The sequence below is a fragment of the Leopardus geoffroyi genome, chromosome A2 (assembly GCF_018350155.1).
Source record: "Leopardus geoffroyi isolate Oge1 chromosome A2, O.geoffroyi_Oge1_pat1.0, whole genome shotgun sequence".
NCBI lineage: Eukaryota > Metazoa > Chordata > Mammalia > Carnivora > Felidae > Leopardus > Leopardus geoffroyi.
In genome coordinates this window covers 147,073,470-147,091,302 of record NC_059331.1, presented here as the reverse complement: position 1 = coordinate 147,091,302, position 17,833 = coordinate 147,073,470, and the positions used below count along the sequence as shown (strand labels likewise).

Sequence of the window (17,833 nt, the reverse complement as noted above, 5' to 3'; positions counted from 1 at the left end):
AAGGGACCCAAGTTTGGGTCGCTATGCACCCCGTGTCTGCAAAAGAAGGCCGTGAGTGGAGAATGTGTGACACATTCACATCGTCTTCTCTCCATTTGCTCCAGCAGATCCTGGCTCTGCCATGAACTCCAGCTTAGGAGGTTCGTTCCATCTAGACTTATCTCCCTTACAGTCAGTGGCGCTGGATTGTTTGTTAAGCTTTGACAACTTTTTTTGAGTTTTAAAAACAGCATTCTGAACCTTCAAAAGCTGCGGTTTCGACGCTGGGGTGAGGTCGAGGTTCTCCACTTTTCACGGTGTCGTCTCTTTCCAAGATTTCCGTTCCTGGTTCTCTTCCAGCCTCTGGCCCCTCCTTTTCAGTGTTCTCTATACATCTGCTCAGGCTGCTCTTCCTTTGGCGTTTGTATCGCCCGGGGCTCTGTCTTGTGCCTTTGTGTCTTGAGTTCACCGATTCTCCTGTGTGATCACATCTACTCCAATGGCTTTCACGGGCACCTATACTCGAGGCTGGCTCCCGAATGAATAATTCTATCCCAAACCTCTCTCTGGCTCCAGACCCATCTTTTAAACCATTTATGAGACCAAGTCCCTACCTGCACCTCCTATTTAACCAACCCAAACCACAAATCATCATTTATCCCCCAAAGTCACTCTATCTTCCTTATTTTCTAATGTAGTAAATTGCGCCTCTATCCACTCAAGCAACCAAGCTAAAAATGTGACTCTATCCACCAGCCTGTGGATCCAATTGGTTAACAAGTCCTGTTAATTCTATCTTCCTAACATCTTTCAGAGGTCCTTCATTTATCCCTCCTCACTGCTGCTGATCGGCTCTAGAGCCTCTGTCAGTTTAGGTGTTGTTTTTGTTTTGTTTTGATTGCAAACAACAGAAATGAAGGCTGGCTAGTTTCAGGGGAAAAAAAGGCGGCGGGGGGGGGGGGTGCGGGAGGAGGAGGGGAGCCATCTTCAAAAAGCTATTGGGAAAGCTCCCAGATTGAAGGGAAAACTGAATAACCACGCATCAGGGAGGGCTAGATCTGCAGCGGCTCTGGGGACCTCAGCAGGCGGGGCTTAGCCCTTCTGCCTGGGATGCTGCAGAGGACAATTCAGCTACAATCATCTCCCATCTTTCTGTGTCTTTATCAAGCTCTCAAATCCCTAACGGAGAGAGTATGGTTGGCCATCTTTGCATAGGTCATCCAGGGCTGGGAGACCGAGGTGAATGGCACAAATTTGCGACCCATTTAATTTCTCACTCCCTCCTCCATACCATAGCCTTCTTAAAGGCCTCTGTGCCTTTCCAATATATAGTTCACTCTGCCACCATTTTTGTATTTCTAAAATACATATTGTTCAATGTATCTCCCAACTTAATCCCTCGGTAGCTCTTTATTACTCATAGGGTGACTTACAAGCTTCTATCAGGGTCTACACTCTAGGATTTGGACCTTGGCTTCCTTTCTAGTCTCATCTCTTGCTGCTTTTATGTTAAATCTTATGTTCCAGGCATAAGCTACTTGTACTCACCCTTCCAGGCTCGGTTTAGGTGTTAGTTCCAAATGTCTCCCAGCATTTAGTGCTCTTCCTCTTTGATTCAACAGCCCCTTGAACAGATCCCTGATACATGCATTGCAATCTGTTGGATTGAACTCGTTCTTCATCTCCTCCTGGCTAAACTATGAGCTCCTTGAGGTCAAGGACTGGGATTTATGTTTGTCCCCATTGCCTAGGACGGTGTTTAACATGTCACAAATGGTCAGGGAACATACGGAAGTAAATATTAAGTTTGAATGCCTAATATACAAAACACTGTGGTAGTGGGGGGGGGGGACCAATATATATATAACTCACATGTCACTTTCAAGGAGCTTACTGTGCAGGAGGCAAACAGTACCTGCACAGAAGAAAAGTACAGGTCAAACTACAAGATACTATAGAATTGCGTGCACAAAAAGCAGTGCCTGCAGGCTAGAGTTTGGGATTGGGTTGATCTGGAAAGTCTTGTCTAAAGAGGAAAGACCTCAGTGGTAATATAAAGAAAGAAGAAGGTTCAAATGGTTTGAAGACGTGGGGAGAGGGTTTTAAGTATGGGGAATAAGAGAGAAAGTTCACTGTATTTGAGGAATAGGTTAAAGTAGAGGTTGATCGGGGCGCCTGGGTGGCTCAGTCGGTTAAGCGTCCAACTCTAGATTTCACCTCAGGTCATGATCCCACGGTTCGAGGGATTGAGCCCTGCATTGGGTTCTGTGTTGAAAGTGCAGAGCCTGCTTGGTATTCTCCCTCTCGCTCTCTCTCTCAAAATAAGTAAATAAACATTAAGAAAAAATAAAGTAGAAGTTAAGATATGGTGACAAGGTCAGTGTATGTACAGGGAAGTCACAGGTTGAAAAAACCAAATTGGAGCAGATCAGTGCAGATTTTGTTGAAGCCTTTGTGTTCACTCCAACATAGAACACCTGAGCATTCTAGATTGCCTGTTCATCACAAATTCCTGTGTCTCCTCCAGAATCAAGAATGAAACACTTTCAAAACGGAAGTTTTCAGTGCCAAGGAATCTCTCCTTCCTCAATGAACTAAGGTCTCCTGATGTCCTTCAAGGTATTGTACACCAGATCTTTCCATTTTTAGTCTGGGTGTCATTTTTGTGTTTGTGTGATTTGGGTTTTTTCCACCCTGCGTTGCAGAAAAGCAACCCAAGATTTGTACCTTCCAGTTGGGTGGCTTCTTTTTATTTTAGTTTCAGTATCTGCATGAATTGGACTCGTGATTCCAGTAAATTAAAGGTGAGAAAAGGGTGAAAACCTCATTAGTCTATTACCCTTGAGGGAACTTTCAGAGTTTACCTCAGTCTAGTCATACACTCTAGACAATTGTCTTTAGGGTTTTTGTCTAGACAAACAAACTAGATATAAACCTTAAATAATCACTTATCGACATTCTCAACACTAAAGCAGATCTTTCCTCCAAACCCATGGGCTTGATAGGAGCTTGGGCTGAAAGACCTTATCAAAGTTCCTCCTTCATTACCAAGACCCCCATGATTTGATCCCACCCTACCTATCCACTTTTAGGTCTTGCTACTTAAAACAACAACGACAAATACCTTCCCGTCAGGCGACTTCACACACCATCTTATAAGGCCCAGCTCAAGCTCCACATCCTTTGGGAAACATCCCCGTGAGCCTCACTGACCTCTCTTCTCGAGATAGTGGCTTGTACACCGTCAACTTTTATCTTCCGTTTTAAATTGTTCATATCAAAGAAATATAGCAACTTCCTGCCACCCCCTCCCACACCAACATATACACACACTTTCCCTGGTTTTATAGACCTAACCTATGAGAGGGTGGTTGTATTGAAAGGGGATGTAAATTAAAGCATGGCTGCTCTCCCAACTCTCTGCCACCACTAACCAGTGAATGGATTTTATTTCAGGTCTTTATGTAGGAAAATTCTTCGCGCTGTCAAAAGGAATTAGAATATTATCTTTAAATCATTTGGTTAACTCTCTCCATTTTTACAAATGAGGAAATTAAGGCCCCGAGAGGTGAAATGACTCACCTAATGTACTAGCATGTATTTGTCCTTTCTATTTCACACTTAACAGTCACTTCCTCCCCCCACCCACCCCTTCCACTCCGCCGTTTACCACCTAAGTTCTTGAGGACAAAGGTCATCATGTCTTGTGCATTCTCTGCATTCACAACAGCACCCACCAGCCTTGTTTCCAAAACAGGATCAAGAACGGGGCTGGACACACAGTGTGTGCTAAGGAAGAAATGGATTGAACTGAGCCCCTACAGAACCTGGACTCTTTGGAGACACTGACTTTGGCCTCTGAGTGAATACTTGCCTTGGATTGACCCACTTAGCAGTGAACAGCGATGGGCCAAAAGAGACAAACCAAGTGTGTACTTTTCTTTGCCCAACTAATTTATAAGGACGATTTTATACAAACATTTGTTGTAGTCCATATCACTCTGAACAGTACTAGTCACAGAGTAGACTCATTAAAAATGTTTTACGGGGCGCCTGGGTGGCGCAGTCGGTTAAGCGCCTGACTTCAGCCAGGTCACGATCTCGCGGTCCGTGAGTTCGAGCCCCTCATCAGGCTCTGGGCTGATGGCTCGGAGCCTGGAGCCTGTTTCCGATTCTGTGTCTCCCTCTCTCTCTGCCCCTCCCCCGTTCATGCTCTGTCTCTCTCTGTCCCAAAAATAAATAAACGTTGGAAAAAAAAAATGTTTTAGGGGCACCTGGGTGGCTCAGCCCGTTAAGCGCCCAGCTCTTGATTTCGGCTTAGGGCATGAGCTCACAGTTTGTGAGATTAAGCCCTGCATCGGGCTCTGCACTGACAGCACGGAGTCTGCTTGGGATTTTCTGTCTCCATCTCTCTCTGCCCTTCCCCTGCTCTCTCTCTCTCTCTCTCTCTCTCAAAATAAAAAAATGAACATTAAAAAATATTTTAATTGATGGGCGCCTGGGTGGCGCAGTCGGTTAAGCGTCCGACTTCAGCCAGGTCACGATCTCACGGTCCGGGAGTTCGAGCCCCGCGTCAGGCTCTGGGCTGATGGCTCAGAGCCTGGAGCCTGTTTCCGATTCTGTGTCTCCCTCTCTCTCTGCCCCTCCCCCGTTCATGCTCTGTCTCTCTCTGTCCCAAAAATAAATAAACGTTGAAAAAAAAAAATTAAAAAAAAAATATTTTAATTGACTGACTGTCCTCAGATCAAAAACCGGATCTTGGTCTGTGTTTCGTGCAGCAATTAGAATAGAGTTGTCAAAAGTAAGGCACCAGACTGTCCCTGGTGGACACTGCTGGGCTGTAGGAGAATTTCCCCCACAGCTCTATGCCTTAAATTGGCCTTAAAGAAGAGTATCTGGGATCCTGTGCTGCCTTTGAGATAACAGAGAATCATTTTTTATAAGTGCTACAATAAAGATTACAGTATATTATTATTAGATGACTTAAGATAGTAGGACACATAAAAAAGGTACCACCTTTAAGATGGTAAGTGGGGATGAATTTATTTTGGTCTACCCACAATGTGTCACCTGCTCCCCTTGAGACTTTTTTTTTTTTTTAATTTTTTTTTCAACGTTTATTTATTTTTGGGACAGAGAGAGACAGAGCATGAACGGGGGAGGGGCAGAGAGAGAGGGAGACACAGAATCGGAAACAGGCTCCAGGCTCCGAGCCATCAGCCCAGAGCCCGACGCGGGGCTCGAACTCACGGACCGCGAGATTGTGACCTGGCTGAAGTCGGACGCTTAACCGACTGCGCCACCCAGGTGCCCCCCCTTGAGACTATTTTTAAGACGTCTGGCCTGAGTTAAGGATGGAGTTGGGAGCCAGCGACAGGTGGAAGTGAGCCATGCTTGGATGGGACTTGATACTGGATTGGGGATGATTCGTACCATCCTACAGCAGTTGACCCGCCAACTACATAGCTTGGCTATTTCTGTTTTTCTTAGTTTGCTCCTTACACTGCCACCCTCATTTTTATTTATTTTTATTTTTTTATTAAAAAAATTTTTTTAAATGTTTTTATTTATTTTTGAGACAGAGAGAGACAGAGCATGAGCAGGGGAGGGGCAGCGAGAGAGGGAGACACAGAATCGGAAGCAGGCTCCAGGCTCTGACCTGTTAGCACAGAGCCTGACGCAGGGTTCGAACTCACAGACTGCGAGATGATGACCTGAACCGAAGTCGGACACCTAACCGACTGAGCCACCCAGGCGCCCCTGCCACCCTCATTTTTAGAGGAGAGAGGTCTACTTCAGGTAGTCCCAGGCTTCTATTTAATGTAAGCTAGTTAATACCCAAACAGGAATTATCTCCAAGGAGGAAGCAGGCCACTTATTTTAATCATGAACCCAGTCTTACTGATGAGCATCTTTCCCTATGTTCAGGCAGTAAATGGGCTTAGTGGAATTAGTCATGGAATCTAAAATATGGAATCTAAAACACTTTATTACTAAATAGTGCAACTTCTGCCTCCCTCCCTCTTCTCTCCAAAAGGAACTGGTATCTGGGCAGGGGATCTGAAACTAAGAGAAAAAACAGAGTATGAGAATATTTGCCATTCATGATTTTTACCATCTTAGTTCTAGATAGAGAAACGTAGATGTGGTTAGGTACAAGAGGGAGCCAGTAATCCAAGCATAGTCATTAAGAATTGGAAGGGGCGCCTGGGTGGCGCAGTCGGTTAAGCGTCCGACTTCAGCCAGGTCACCATCTCGCGGTCCGTGAGTTCGAGCCCCGCGTCGGGCTCTGGGCTGATGGCTCAGGGCCTGGAGCCTGTTTCGGATTCTGTGTCTCCCTCTCTCTCTGCCCCTCCCCCGTTCATGCTCTGTCTCTCTCTGTCCCAAAAATAAATAAACGTTGAAAAAAAAATTAAAAAAAAAAAAAAGAATTGGAAATTTAGTTGTGAAGTTCCACTAATAATGTCCCTTTTCATGGAATCATTAGTTAATTATTGGCAAAGGTAGAGCCATTTCCCTGTGGAGAAGAGTAGGCAGGTAGGCATTCAAAACAGTAGGTCGTCTTTAAGGATATTATAAAGGTCCAGGTGCCCAAAAGAATGTCCTTGAGCTGTCTAACACCCTTATTTTTGAAGAATTCAACTTATCAGATATCATCATATCTCCAAGAGGTCCCACTTGCTGAATTCACTGAACTGAAGTTTTGTTCCCCACCCCCCACCAGGATGCAGGCTGGATAATAACAAATCCTATTTTTTACTATACGTGCATATTCAATTAGTGACCACCCAAATTGGGCTCCTCTAAGTCGGGCTCCCAAACTTTGTTGAGGGAGATTGAGAATATGCCAACGACCAGGCCTCTGAGTAAGCAAATACCATTGGATTTTCCGCTTTTTCAGGTTCCAAGATGCCATATCAACGACTCCAGGAACCAGCTCAGTTAAACGTGAGAAAGGAATAGGGGTTGATAACGATGAGGTGAGAAAGAGCCTTAGTAAATGTGTATGTATAGTCTTTCTTTGGGGTTACTCTGAGTACTTTGGAAGTGGGGTTCACAGACCTCCTGTTGAAAAGCAAGAAACGGTCAATGTTTGTACAGACAGCAAGGGTAATTTATCCTAATTTTATGAAGGGGAAACAGAGACATAGAAAAGAGACAGGGATGTATCCGCGACAAATCAGGGCTAGAAGCCAGGGACCATAAGCCTATCTTAGAAACCCTACTTAGCTAGGCTTTATGGACACCTCTTGCAGCAAAACTCCATTGGATGGTTTGGTTGCTTCCCCAGGTTTTTCACATTCAAGTGAATTTTCCAGGCCAACTTTTATTTTACCAGCCACGATAGTACAATTCAACGTAAAACTAAAAACATATTCCACTTGGGACACTCCCGTGGGCTTAGTCAACTGCCGTAGACTCATTTGGAGCTGAGATGCAACACTTCAGAAAAATTCAAGAGTAAAAACATTTTCCTTTGAGATTCCCCCCCCTAAAATTAATTTTTAAAAAAACTACAAGAGAAAAGTCTTCACATCTTTCTCTCAAGTTTTCCTGAGATTTCTGTGGTTCTGAATATATGTAGCGTATCTGTGAAGTGGACTATTCCTAATACATCTTTGTTTTGAACAAAGGGATTTCAGTTTTCCAAGAATTAAATCATTGCATCTTTGGATTTATTGCTTCCCATTGTTCCTAATGGAATGTATGGCATGGCTCTGATAGGCCTCCTCCTAGTCCACATGCCCCCCCCCCCCACTCCCACCCCTGGGCATTGCCAGCTTCTGGCATTTTCCTCTAGGAACATAACACCTTCCGCCATTGCACGGTTCTGTCCCATCCTTACACCTTCCCTCTTTTCCATTCACATCCACACTTTCCTCACCTCTCAGTGCATGTTCTGTTTCCTCCGCGCCCCAGCTTACTATATCACCTCCTCGGGGGCATGGCAATCCTTGGAAATGTTGGTCCACACACAGGATTGTGACTCCTCCTCTTTTTCTGATTTCCGATTATGCCAAGCCCAAAGGAGGTAACTCAGCTTTCATTTCCTTCTGTCCTCATCCTTTTTGGCTCACCCGTGGATAAGTTAGGGCTGAGCTAGAGGCCAGGCAGCAACACCGGGGTCAGCGAAGGCGATGCAGAAGGCCCGGCACCTGCACGACCAGACGCGACACCCCAACAGTCTGCCATTCACCGGCACGTCCACCAGACACGACCCTCCGACAGTCTGCCAATCACCAGCACGTCCACCGGCAGAAAAATGCAAAGCGGTGGACAAAAGTATGACCAACATTCAATTATTTTTTGCCATCACTTCTGGAAGAATCGTGTGCTGTCGAAATATTCAAAAAGAGCAAAATGCACCGTTGTTTCTCTCTTCCTCTGTGTGTCTGCTTTCAGCTCGGCAGGCAGTGATCCCTAGGGCTCCCTGGCACCACAAGCCTTCAGTCGTTGCCCTTTTATGACTTGCTTTTCTCCCGGAGAGGGGGTCCTCCATGTTGATTTTCACTAGATTTCACCCCTATCGAAATGGAAAAGGCAGAAGGAAGAGGTGCGATCCCTTGGAGTGATTTGTCCCCATCTGAACGTTAACGCTGCCCTTTACCCACTTCCCTCCCCCACAGCTTTATCTGACATTCATAATAAAGCAGGCCCACCTTTTCCACGTACAAGCTTCCCTGTCAGGATGCCTCGGAACTGTAGCTCTCCTTGCTGTGGCCGCATCCCGGGATCCCAGGGTACAAAACTGGGAGTACTTTGTTCTTCTGACCGGTTTTTAGTCAGCCTAGGGTGAGGTGAGGCAAGGAACGGAATGCTGTTTAGGACAGGCGCAACTTGAAACTCCTGATCTCAATTATTGTCTCTAGATTTTTGACGCAGTCGGGCCTTCAAAATTTGTCCTGAAGAACCTTCAGGAATACACAGTCCATCCAAATATGGTAGGTGGAAAAAGCATTCATCCCCGCCAAGATCCTTAAGGGTTCAGCAGCAGGGCCACTGCTAGGGTATCCCAAATGCCTCCTGGTGCCGCCAGCTTCTGTGACCGCGCTGACTCCTGGGACAGGAAAGCAGGGCTGTCCTAGGACACCAGGCCCGTGGCAGTGCTGGGTACGGTGATAGGGAGGGACGAGGGAGGAGGTGGGAAGGAGGTGTTGGCTGCAGCTGATTTTTTTTTTTTAAGTGGAGAAAACCTATTTCTAATAGGAGGTATTCTATTCTCTCCCTCGCCAATCCTCTGCCTCCCTCCTAGGGATGGAAAAGCAAATTTAGCGGGACCGCCCCTTCCCCCACCACGTCTTAAATGACACGCAGTCTTTTGTGACTGCTTTTCCTTTATAAGGTCGTGCTTATTATGCATGTTAATGTGGTTGTGCCCGTGGAGAACTCTTGGTGGGTGGGGAGATGGAGAGAGGGGCTGTGTTGGTATCCCGGAACAAGGAAGGAGCTTTGGTGCCTGGCGATCTCTCCCTTTGCCTCAAACAGACTTCTAGAAGGCCACCTAGGTTTGACATGGAAGCTTCTGTTTGCCCCATTGTGTTGGGCACGATGTTACACTTTTTCAGAAGGACTAAGTCATCTCGCTCCTTTTATGTGGGAACCTTCCCTCCCATCTCACTTCCTCACCCCTCTGTCTATTTGTGGGGAATGTTCTGAGGGCAGAGAGGGACAGAGGGCTTCAGACGTTTTCTGTAAAACCAAGCAGATTTCTGTAAAATCTGCTTCAGAGCAGATTTGTCCGGCCCCTGTGCAGCATCTGTCCCTCCCCCACAGAGGCTGAAGACTAGCCAATTGATTAATCTTCTCTTGATCTAATCCCTTTGTCTCTCTGGAAACCTCTGTGTTGCTCAGGCCCAGTACTATGAGCCTTTGAAGCCCACTGCCCTGCAGAAGTTCCTGGCTCGAAACGGGAAAATCAAAAGCTTCACATTAAAAGTAACAGAGTATGATCAGGATAAGACCTTACTGATTATGACCAACAACCCACTTCCCTGCCCATTCGACCAGCAAGGAAAGAACATCGCACCCAAATACTTTCCCAAGGAATTGCTGCTCAAGGTAATGGCGCCTGGGGGGGCTTCCTGGCACCCTGAGGAAGGACCCTGAGGCATCAGCAGGTGGCTTGAAGAGGGAATTAAGTTAACGCGGAAGATGGGGTCAGGAGCCATCTTCTTCCTTCTTCTGCCTTGCTGTGTATTGCACACACAAAGAAGCTGGAGAGGCTCAGAACCAGAATTGCACAAGCTCGTGTCATGAAACTCCACTGCGTGGAGAAAAGAGGGTCCTAACTAGCAATTGTTCCTCCCTGGCCAAAGACATTTAGTTTGTAATTCCCCAAAGGTGAACCAGCCACTGGCTTTCGGGTTGAGGGTAAAGTGGCAAAGGATAAACCAGGAAATGAGGAACGAGGAACAGAAACAACCAAACGGGAGATGGGGAAAGGATTATGCTTTATACCCACGGCTTTGGGTGTCAGGAGAAGGGGAGAGGAACACAGCAGAGGATGTACCATCACAACAGCCGGACGTTTGGGACTCGGTTCTACACTGCAGAAGTTCACGTTCAATCCGGTAAACAGTTGCTGAACACATGCTAAACAAAGAACTAAGATATAAGGATGCTTTCAGGACAGTTTCTATCTTTTTTTTTTTAAATTTTTTTTTCAACATTTATTTATTTTTGGGACAGAGAGAGACAGAGCATGAACGGGGGAGGGGCAGAGAGAGAGAGGGAGACACAGAATCGGAAGCAGGCTCCAGGCTCCGAGCCGTCAGCCCAGAGCCCGAGGCGGGGCTCGAACTCCCGGACCGCGAGATCGTGACCTGGCTGAAGTCGGACGCTTAACCGACCGCGCCACCCAGGCGCCCCTAGGACAGTTTCTATCTTGAAGGAACTTGGAGACTAGTAGGAGAGACTGATCAATAAATGAGAAATAGAAAAGTTATTATAACATACCAGGATATATGGATAATAAAAGAATATGCAAGATATAGAACTCACATAGAGATTAGTATCTTTGTCGGAGGAAAGGGAGTGATCCGGGAGGTTTTACAGAGGATATGATCCTTGGCAAAAGAACAGAATACCCCCATCAGAGGGAAAGGCAGACACATGAAGACACAAGAAAGTGAGGAGCACTTACAGAGATGTAAGAGAGTAAATGGCAGGACATAAAAGGCACAATCAAATTGGCATTTTAGAAAGACCGTTTTTGGGAGGAGAAAGTTGTGTTCGTTGGGGAAGAGATACAAATCAGAAAGATTCATTGTGATGTTACTACAACAGCTAAGGGGAGAGATGCTGAAGAATTGAACTAAATGAATAGCCGAGGAAGTGAAGAAAATCAATTTAAAAGATATTTAGGAATCGGGATCTAAAAAAGATCTTGACAGCCTTGAGAGCAGGCCTCATATAACAAGAAGAAATTAAATAAAGTGAAAGTGCAAACAAAAGAATCTAATTATAACAGAAATTACCTGAGACAGACCCTTGTAACACAAAGTGGTGAACTTGAGGTTAGTATTTCCTTAGTTGCTAGAGGAATGCCGGTAAAAGATTCCTCTCCAAATGGGGGATAAAATGCTAATATGCAATGATATATGCTGAATATGGGCTAATTAATTCATTGCCCATGGTCTCTTGAGTCTCAGAATTTGTGCCCTTTGGATGTCAACTCAGTGGTTACTTCTCATGGTGATGGGCAATGTACAACGAGAAAGGAACAAATGCCAGGCTAAGATGGTCCTGCTCAAGGTAGAGAAGGAAATACAAGACTATCATCTAACTTGGTGCAAGACGAGCTTTCTTCCGACAGCTGGAACTTTGTGCAAATCACACGCAGGACCTGATCATATTCATGAGCACACTGTGCTGCCAGTCAAATTGTATTAATAGAGTTAAGGCGCCGATTGTCAAAGACTGACACCATGGTAGTTCTATGGACTGTCAGCAACAAGTTCAAGAAGAAGGATATGCCCATCTAGAATGCTTCTTTCGTATTCATACTGCAACCCACCCCCCTTTCTCTTGCCAAACAAAAGTGACGGTCTTTGGTGAGCCAAAGATCGTACACAGAAGAAGCATTCTTTTGCTACGCCCAGGCATGTGTGTTAGAGGAGGGTGGGTTCCAGTAGGCAAGTTGAAGAACGGAGATGGCATGTCTATAAGTGATTACTATCCTCACAGTCCCTTCTAAGTGAAATGGCCCCACCATAGTCCATGAAGAAAAGGATGCCCTGAGAGATCCTCTTTTGTGCAACTGGCTGGGGACCTGAGGTGGGGGCAGGAGGGCACCAGAGCCAGTGAATCAAAATTCATAGGCTGATCGGTGACCTGTGGTGTAAATTGGTACCCCCAAATGAAAACCAACAAAAAACCCCCAAAGCCAGAAGCCAAACCAACACCAAAACCAGCCAACCTACCAACAACCCAAATCCCCAGGCCAGAGTCCTGCTTCCATGCCTCTGGGTCTGGAAAAGGGGAAGATCAAGGTGGTAAGAGTGAAAGCCGACGGGGCAGGTAGAAAGAGGCCAGAAAAAAATCAAACCAGGAGGAGGAGGGTAGTGCAGGGACCACCAAAGCAGAGGAGGGGCAGGTTGAAGTTACAGGGAAGTAGAAACAAACAAGCAGAAGCTACAGGGAGGAGAAAGATACAGGGTAAAGGTAGGGAGTGAACACAGAGAGAGGGGGAAGCAGACAGGAAGAAAGTAGGAGACAGGCTAATGATATGGGGCTAGAGACGAGCTACACAAACTCATGCTGTTGTAGTCCTTAGCTAGTGCTGTTTTGGATTCCAAATACTTTTCCGTTCCTGTTTTTCTGCTGTGAGATCTAGCTCTGCAGAGTTTCTGCTCTTTTTGTGGCCAGATTGTTAGCTATGACTTCGTTCCTAGGCACATGTGCTTTTTTAGAGTAAAATCTCTATTTGTTGAGGTAACGTGAACGGAAGTTCCTCCAAACTGGAAGAGCTTAAAGAGAACAAGGACAGCATTTAAAAGACATGGTTCAACAGGAAGTATTTTTTTTTTTAATTTTTTTTTAACGTTTATTTTTGAGACAGAGAGAGACAGAGCATGAACAGGGGAGGGGCAGAGAGAGAGGGAGACACAGAATCGGAAGCAGGCTCCAGGCTCTGAGCCATCAGCCCAGAGCCCGACGCGGGGCTCGAACTCACGGACCGCGAGATCGTGACCTGAGCCGAAGTCGGACGCTCAACCGACTGAGCCACCCAGGCGCCCCGGAAGTATTTTTTTTTTTTAAAGAGGCTTTAAAATTCTATGAGAAGAAGCTCACTGTTGTTATTTAATCAGCCTAGTCATTCATTCGTTCTTTCGTTCATTCAACGAGTATTTATGGAGCACCTACTTTGTGCCAGGCACTGTTACGCATATTAGGGATACATCAGTGACTACCCCAAGGACTGCCTGAATGATGTTTAATTTTAGTGAGGTAGACAGACCATCAACATGCAAACAATCACACAGATACTATATAATGGGCTAAGTGCCATGACAAAGCAGGATAAGGGAATGAAGCACAATGAGCGTGAGAGGCAATTTTAGATGGTGTAGTTAGGCAAGGCTCCTGGAAGAGGTGATGACATTTGAATAGAGTCTTTAACAAGGTGATGGTCCCACGGTTGCTAGCATATTGTTTTCATTTCAGATTGTCGCATATTAGAAAGATTATAAACGGTCGCTTTCTCAAATGAGTTACGATGAGAAAAAGCAGAAGGAGAGGGAGCGCAAAGCCACATCGCATGAAAGAAAGTTCAAAATACTGGCAATGTTGAGCCTAAGAGAGGAGAATGAGCTTAGGAGGGACGTGATGGATCTCTTCAAATTCTTTAAGGACCCTGCAGAAGAGACATTGGATTTGTTCTGTTTGAGCTGCAGGGTCAAAGTTACAGGGAGATAGCTAACAGCTGAGCAAAGGTGAAACAGGTTGGGCTTTTAGGTGTAGGAAGATTGACCACTTACTTAGTAGTAATATTGTGGAGGGGATTAGGGGGTCAGATGAATGGTTAGACTGGATGACCTTTAAGAGCTTTTCTGAAAGTCTTTGATTCTATGACCTTTAGTAATGATGAAATTATTACCTCACAAAACATCCCATTCTGTGACCTTTTCACTGCAGACAGAGAAGGGAATGTGAATGAGGCAGTCATCTTTGAGAAAGGAAGGTAGGGTCCCATGGATCTATCTCCCAATTTAGTACCAAATGCTTGGCTTCCTAAGCGATTCACTAATTGAATCCTTCTCAAAACTGGGTAAATTCCTCTGCTGTTCACTTCAAAGGGCCACTGGGCAAGTCCAGTCAATTACTTAGGAAACTGACCAAGCTTTGGACAAGTTTTTTGACAACAAAGCAAATAGGTACACCCGTTCCCACCCCCCGCACCCCCAGCCCTCATCTGTGGTTTACCTTTGCAGGGTTTCAGTTACCCACAATCAAATTGGGTATAATCTAATCAAGAGGGACTAATGCTAAGTCCCAGTGCATATGCCATTCCCTCATTTCATCATGTAGGCATTTTACCTTCTCACATCATCACAGGAAGAAGGGTCAGTACATTACGCTATTTTTAGAGAGAGAGAGACCACGTTCACATAACCTTTGTTACATTATAATTATTCTATTTTATTGGTTATTGCTATTAATCCCTCACTGTGCCTCATTTATACATTAAACGTTATCATATGTATGTATAGGGAAAAAAGATAGTATATGTCTAGGGTTTGGTACCCTTCATGGTTTTCGGCATCCACTGGGGGTCTTGGAATGTATCTTCCATGGATAAGGGGGTCTAGTGTTTTAGCCCACTCAGGGAACGGCTTCCTCTTCTTTTGGTTTCAGTCCCCACTTCCCCTCTCTGGCAGGGTTTGTCGCATTCTTTCAGAGGAATTGAAGCTTAGTCCGGGAACTTAGTTCAGTCCCAAGGGTTCAGCTTCCTCCTTCACTGACCCTTCTTCCCTCTGCTGCAGGAAGGTTACCAGCACAACCCTCCTGAGAACTTCTGCCTACCCCTGATGTCTCAGAAAAAAAAGTTAAGATCTGAGCTGAAACAAACCTTTCCTGTGACCCTGTTGGCTGATCCTACATCCAAGCAAGAACAGTGGTTTAGGTGAATATTTTCCTTCCTCTCTTTTCCTTACTCATGCTGCTCTTTTCATCACAACTTAACAAAAACTTTTGATTGTAGGAAATATATATAACTGCATAGTGATGAGACAGCTTCCCTACATGACCCCCAACCTCGTTTAGACCCTAATGAGAGTTAATAATGCAAAACTAAGGTTTTTCACTAAGAATGATTTTCGAGAGTGACAAGAAGTACTCAAAGATCTCTGTGAGAAAAAGAACAAAATTTTCTCTTAGGGCATATAAAGGGCTGCAGTTTAGGAACAAGGTGCTGTGAGATTTCATTTGAAATGAGTTGTAGGAGCAGCCCACATCTAATTTGGGGAAGAGCTAAGAGATTCTGGAGTTCCTGCACAGGTTTACAATGCTAGGTTCTAGAAACTTCCCTTCCACGGAGCAATACTCCCACCAAAGAACACCATCTAGTCACTGTCCTTTCTCCTCCCCCAGAATCTGATAAAGTAGTGACTGGTTCCATTAACCCCCTGCCCTAGGATCTACTAAATGAGCTTTCTTTGTGAAGGTTTTCCACCTACGATGATTTCAAAAGTGACGGGCAGTATATGAAGGTCTGTGCTTTGCAGAAACAGAAAAAAATGTACCCTCAGCTCAACTTTGCTTCAGTCTGTGAAAGACATATGAAGAAAGCTGGTAAGCTTCTTTCTTTCAAAGCAATGGCTTACAGATCTGAGATGTGGGCAGGAGGCACAAATTTTGGGGGACAAGAGAAAAGGGCAAATCAACAAGTCTCGTGGAGGTTCTGGAGACTATTTTTTCTCATAGCATGGAAGCTAACAACTGTTAAGAGGCCCAGGTGGCACTAGGCTTTGGATCCCATTTAAACCCTCAAATTTCAAGAAAGCTCCAGTGTGGTGTTTCCCAGACGACATCACCTACCACTCTAATAGTTTTCACCATATTGATGTGTTATTTGCCCTTACTCATATAATGTTTTTCTTTAAAAGGTTTTTGGTTTTTTCTTTTTTAAAATGTTTATTTATTTATTTATTTATTTTGAGAGAGAGGGAATGAGGTTGGGAGGATGTGTGTGTGTGGGGGGGGGGGGAGGGCAGAAAGAGGGAGAGAGTGAGAATCCCAAGCAGGCTCAGTGCTATTAGCACGGAGACTGAGACGGGGCTCGAACCCAGGAACCATGAGATCACGACCCGAGCCGAAATTAAGAGTCGGATGCTCAAGTAACTGAACCACCCAGGTGCCCCTGTTTGTTTGTGTGTGTGTGTGTGTTCCTGTCCTAATACTACATCACTGACATCATGGGTTTGATATACTAGTTACATTTTTTTTTCTGACATACACTTAGTCAAATTTATAATAATTGAAAATTAAAATGTAAATTGGGTAGATCATTAACAGGCAAGAACCTGTTAATGATCTACCTAATTTACATTTCTGAACAGAACACTTAATATCTCAGTCTGCAACAATTATTAGATTTCTGGCGACTTTACAGTTTCCCTCAAGAAAAGTGAGTACATATTTACCTTACATAACAGTATCTGAAGAGCCCATAGTGGTGCTTTCCCTAAAGAATGGGTCTGTGAAGTTGAGACAATGTCTCCACTTCAAGCAAAAGAGACCGCCAGCCAGCCCTCCTTCTGCCAGTAGCCAATCACTTTCCTTGTTTACCAGGCATCCAAATAAAGATTACACAGAGAAGGTTTGGATGGGGCCTGATTAGGAGGCTGTCCAGGAGTTAGAGGACAGGGCCCGAATTAAGGCGATCGCAGTAGGAATAAGGAAGCCGAGTCAAGGGATATTTACAAGGCATAACGCATCCAAAAAGTGGGGAGGAGTGGAAGCAAGAGGAGCCCGCCATGGAAGCTTCCAAGAACAGGCAGACGTTAAAAGAGAATCTGGGTAAAGTGATGACACTGAAACCAAAGGCAGTAACATTTTCTTGGTTACACTCTCAGGAGAACTGAAAACCACCTCCACTTTAGGAAAAGACTAAGAAGAGTATGAATACAAGTGAATGCACCTTAGTAAGAGTTACCTGGGTGTCCACATGGTTGCAGAAGGAATCATTTGAAAGGGGTGGGATGAAACAGGGAAGACTAAACTGGCAGTATTTTAAACTGGGTTTTGATGAAGGGAAGGAATCCAGAACTATAAAGAAGGTTGGGCATGGTAGTCTGTGATCCGAACTTTACCCTCTTGCTAAGAGTAAAGACCAGCTTTCTGGTCCCTCCAAGTGGGTCTCTTTCTTGCCTCACATTGGGTGTCCTTCCAGATCGTCTGGATGGGTACATTCACTAAGGTGCCCTGTGCTTTGTTAACAGCAGTCGCCAAGTCAGGGAGTGACATGCCGACTTCCAAGATGATTTGGGAACCACTAACCCTTTCATCGCTCCTGGAAGAGAAACCCACCACAACTGTGCCAGGAGAGAACGCCTTCCGCAATGGAAGGGCCCAGCAGTGGATTATAAAAAACGCCACTGTCATCAAGTGAAAACAAATCCTCCAGGCCTCTCGCTTCGGTCTCCAGAGACTAAGGGGCCTGCGGAAGTCGCCATCCACGACGTGCCAACCAAATAAAATCGCATTCTGCCCGCTCCGGGCTTGGGTTGCCCTGTGGCTGGCTGGGTGGGCCGGGGCTAGCCCCAGCTCAGACCCGTGGCGGTAGGGGCCAGGACGCAGCCCCGGGGGCCCAGCGCCTGGCCCCGCCTCCGCCCGGCTGGGGGAGGAGGAGAGG

The 17,833-nt window shown here is 45.5% G+C and overlaps 1 protein-coding gene across 3 annotated transcripts; it reads left to right on the top strand.

Annotated features, from left to right (window-relative positions):
• Window positions 1–2,501: 2,501 nt before the first annotated feature.
• TSGA13 (testis specific 13) lies at window positions 2,502–17,693 on the top strand. Of its 3 annotated transcripts, none has more exons than XM_045495666.1 (8): window positions 2,502–2,598; window positions 3,737–3,907; window positions 6,881–6,959; window positions 8,850–8,921; window positions 9,832–10,038; window positions 14,964–15,103; window positions 15,644–15,771; window positions 17,421–17,693. In XM_045495666.1, exons 2-8 carry the CDS (start codon window positions 3,885–3,887, stop codon window positions 17,588–17,590), a joined length of 819 nt encoding a protein of 272 aa, XP_045351622.1. In that variant the 5' UTR covers window positions 2,502–2,598; window positions 3,737–3,884; the 3' UTR covers window positions 17,591–17,693. The 3 variants fall into 3 exon arrangements, with proteins under 3 accessions (XP_045351622.1, XP_045351623.1, XP_045351621.1); XM_045495667.1 differs by lacking the exon at window positions 2,502–2,598 and adding an exon at window positions 2,621–2,783 and having other exon boundaries at window positions 17,424–17,693; XM_045495665.1 differs by lacking the exon at window positions 2,502–2,598 and adding an exon at window positions 2,627–2,783.
• The last annotated feature ends 140 nt before the right edge of the window (window positions 17,694–17,833 follow it).

Bases quoted from the DNA above. Each gene is read 5' to 3' on its own strand.
- TSGA13 (XM_045495666.1), top strand. From the start codon at position 3,885: ATGGGCCAAAAGAGACAAACCAA. The intron at 15,104-15,643 runs GTGAATATTTTC...TTCTTTGTGAAG, and splicing joins AAGCAAGAACAGTGGTTTAG to GTTTTCCACCTACGATGATT. The intron at 15,772-17,420 runs GTAAGCTTCTTT...CTTTGTTAACAG, and splicing joins AAGACATATGAAGAAAGCTG to CAGTCGCCAAGTCAGGGAGT.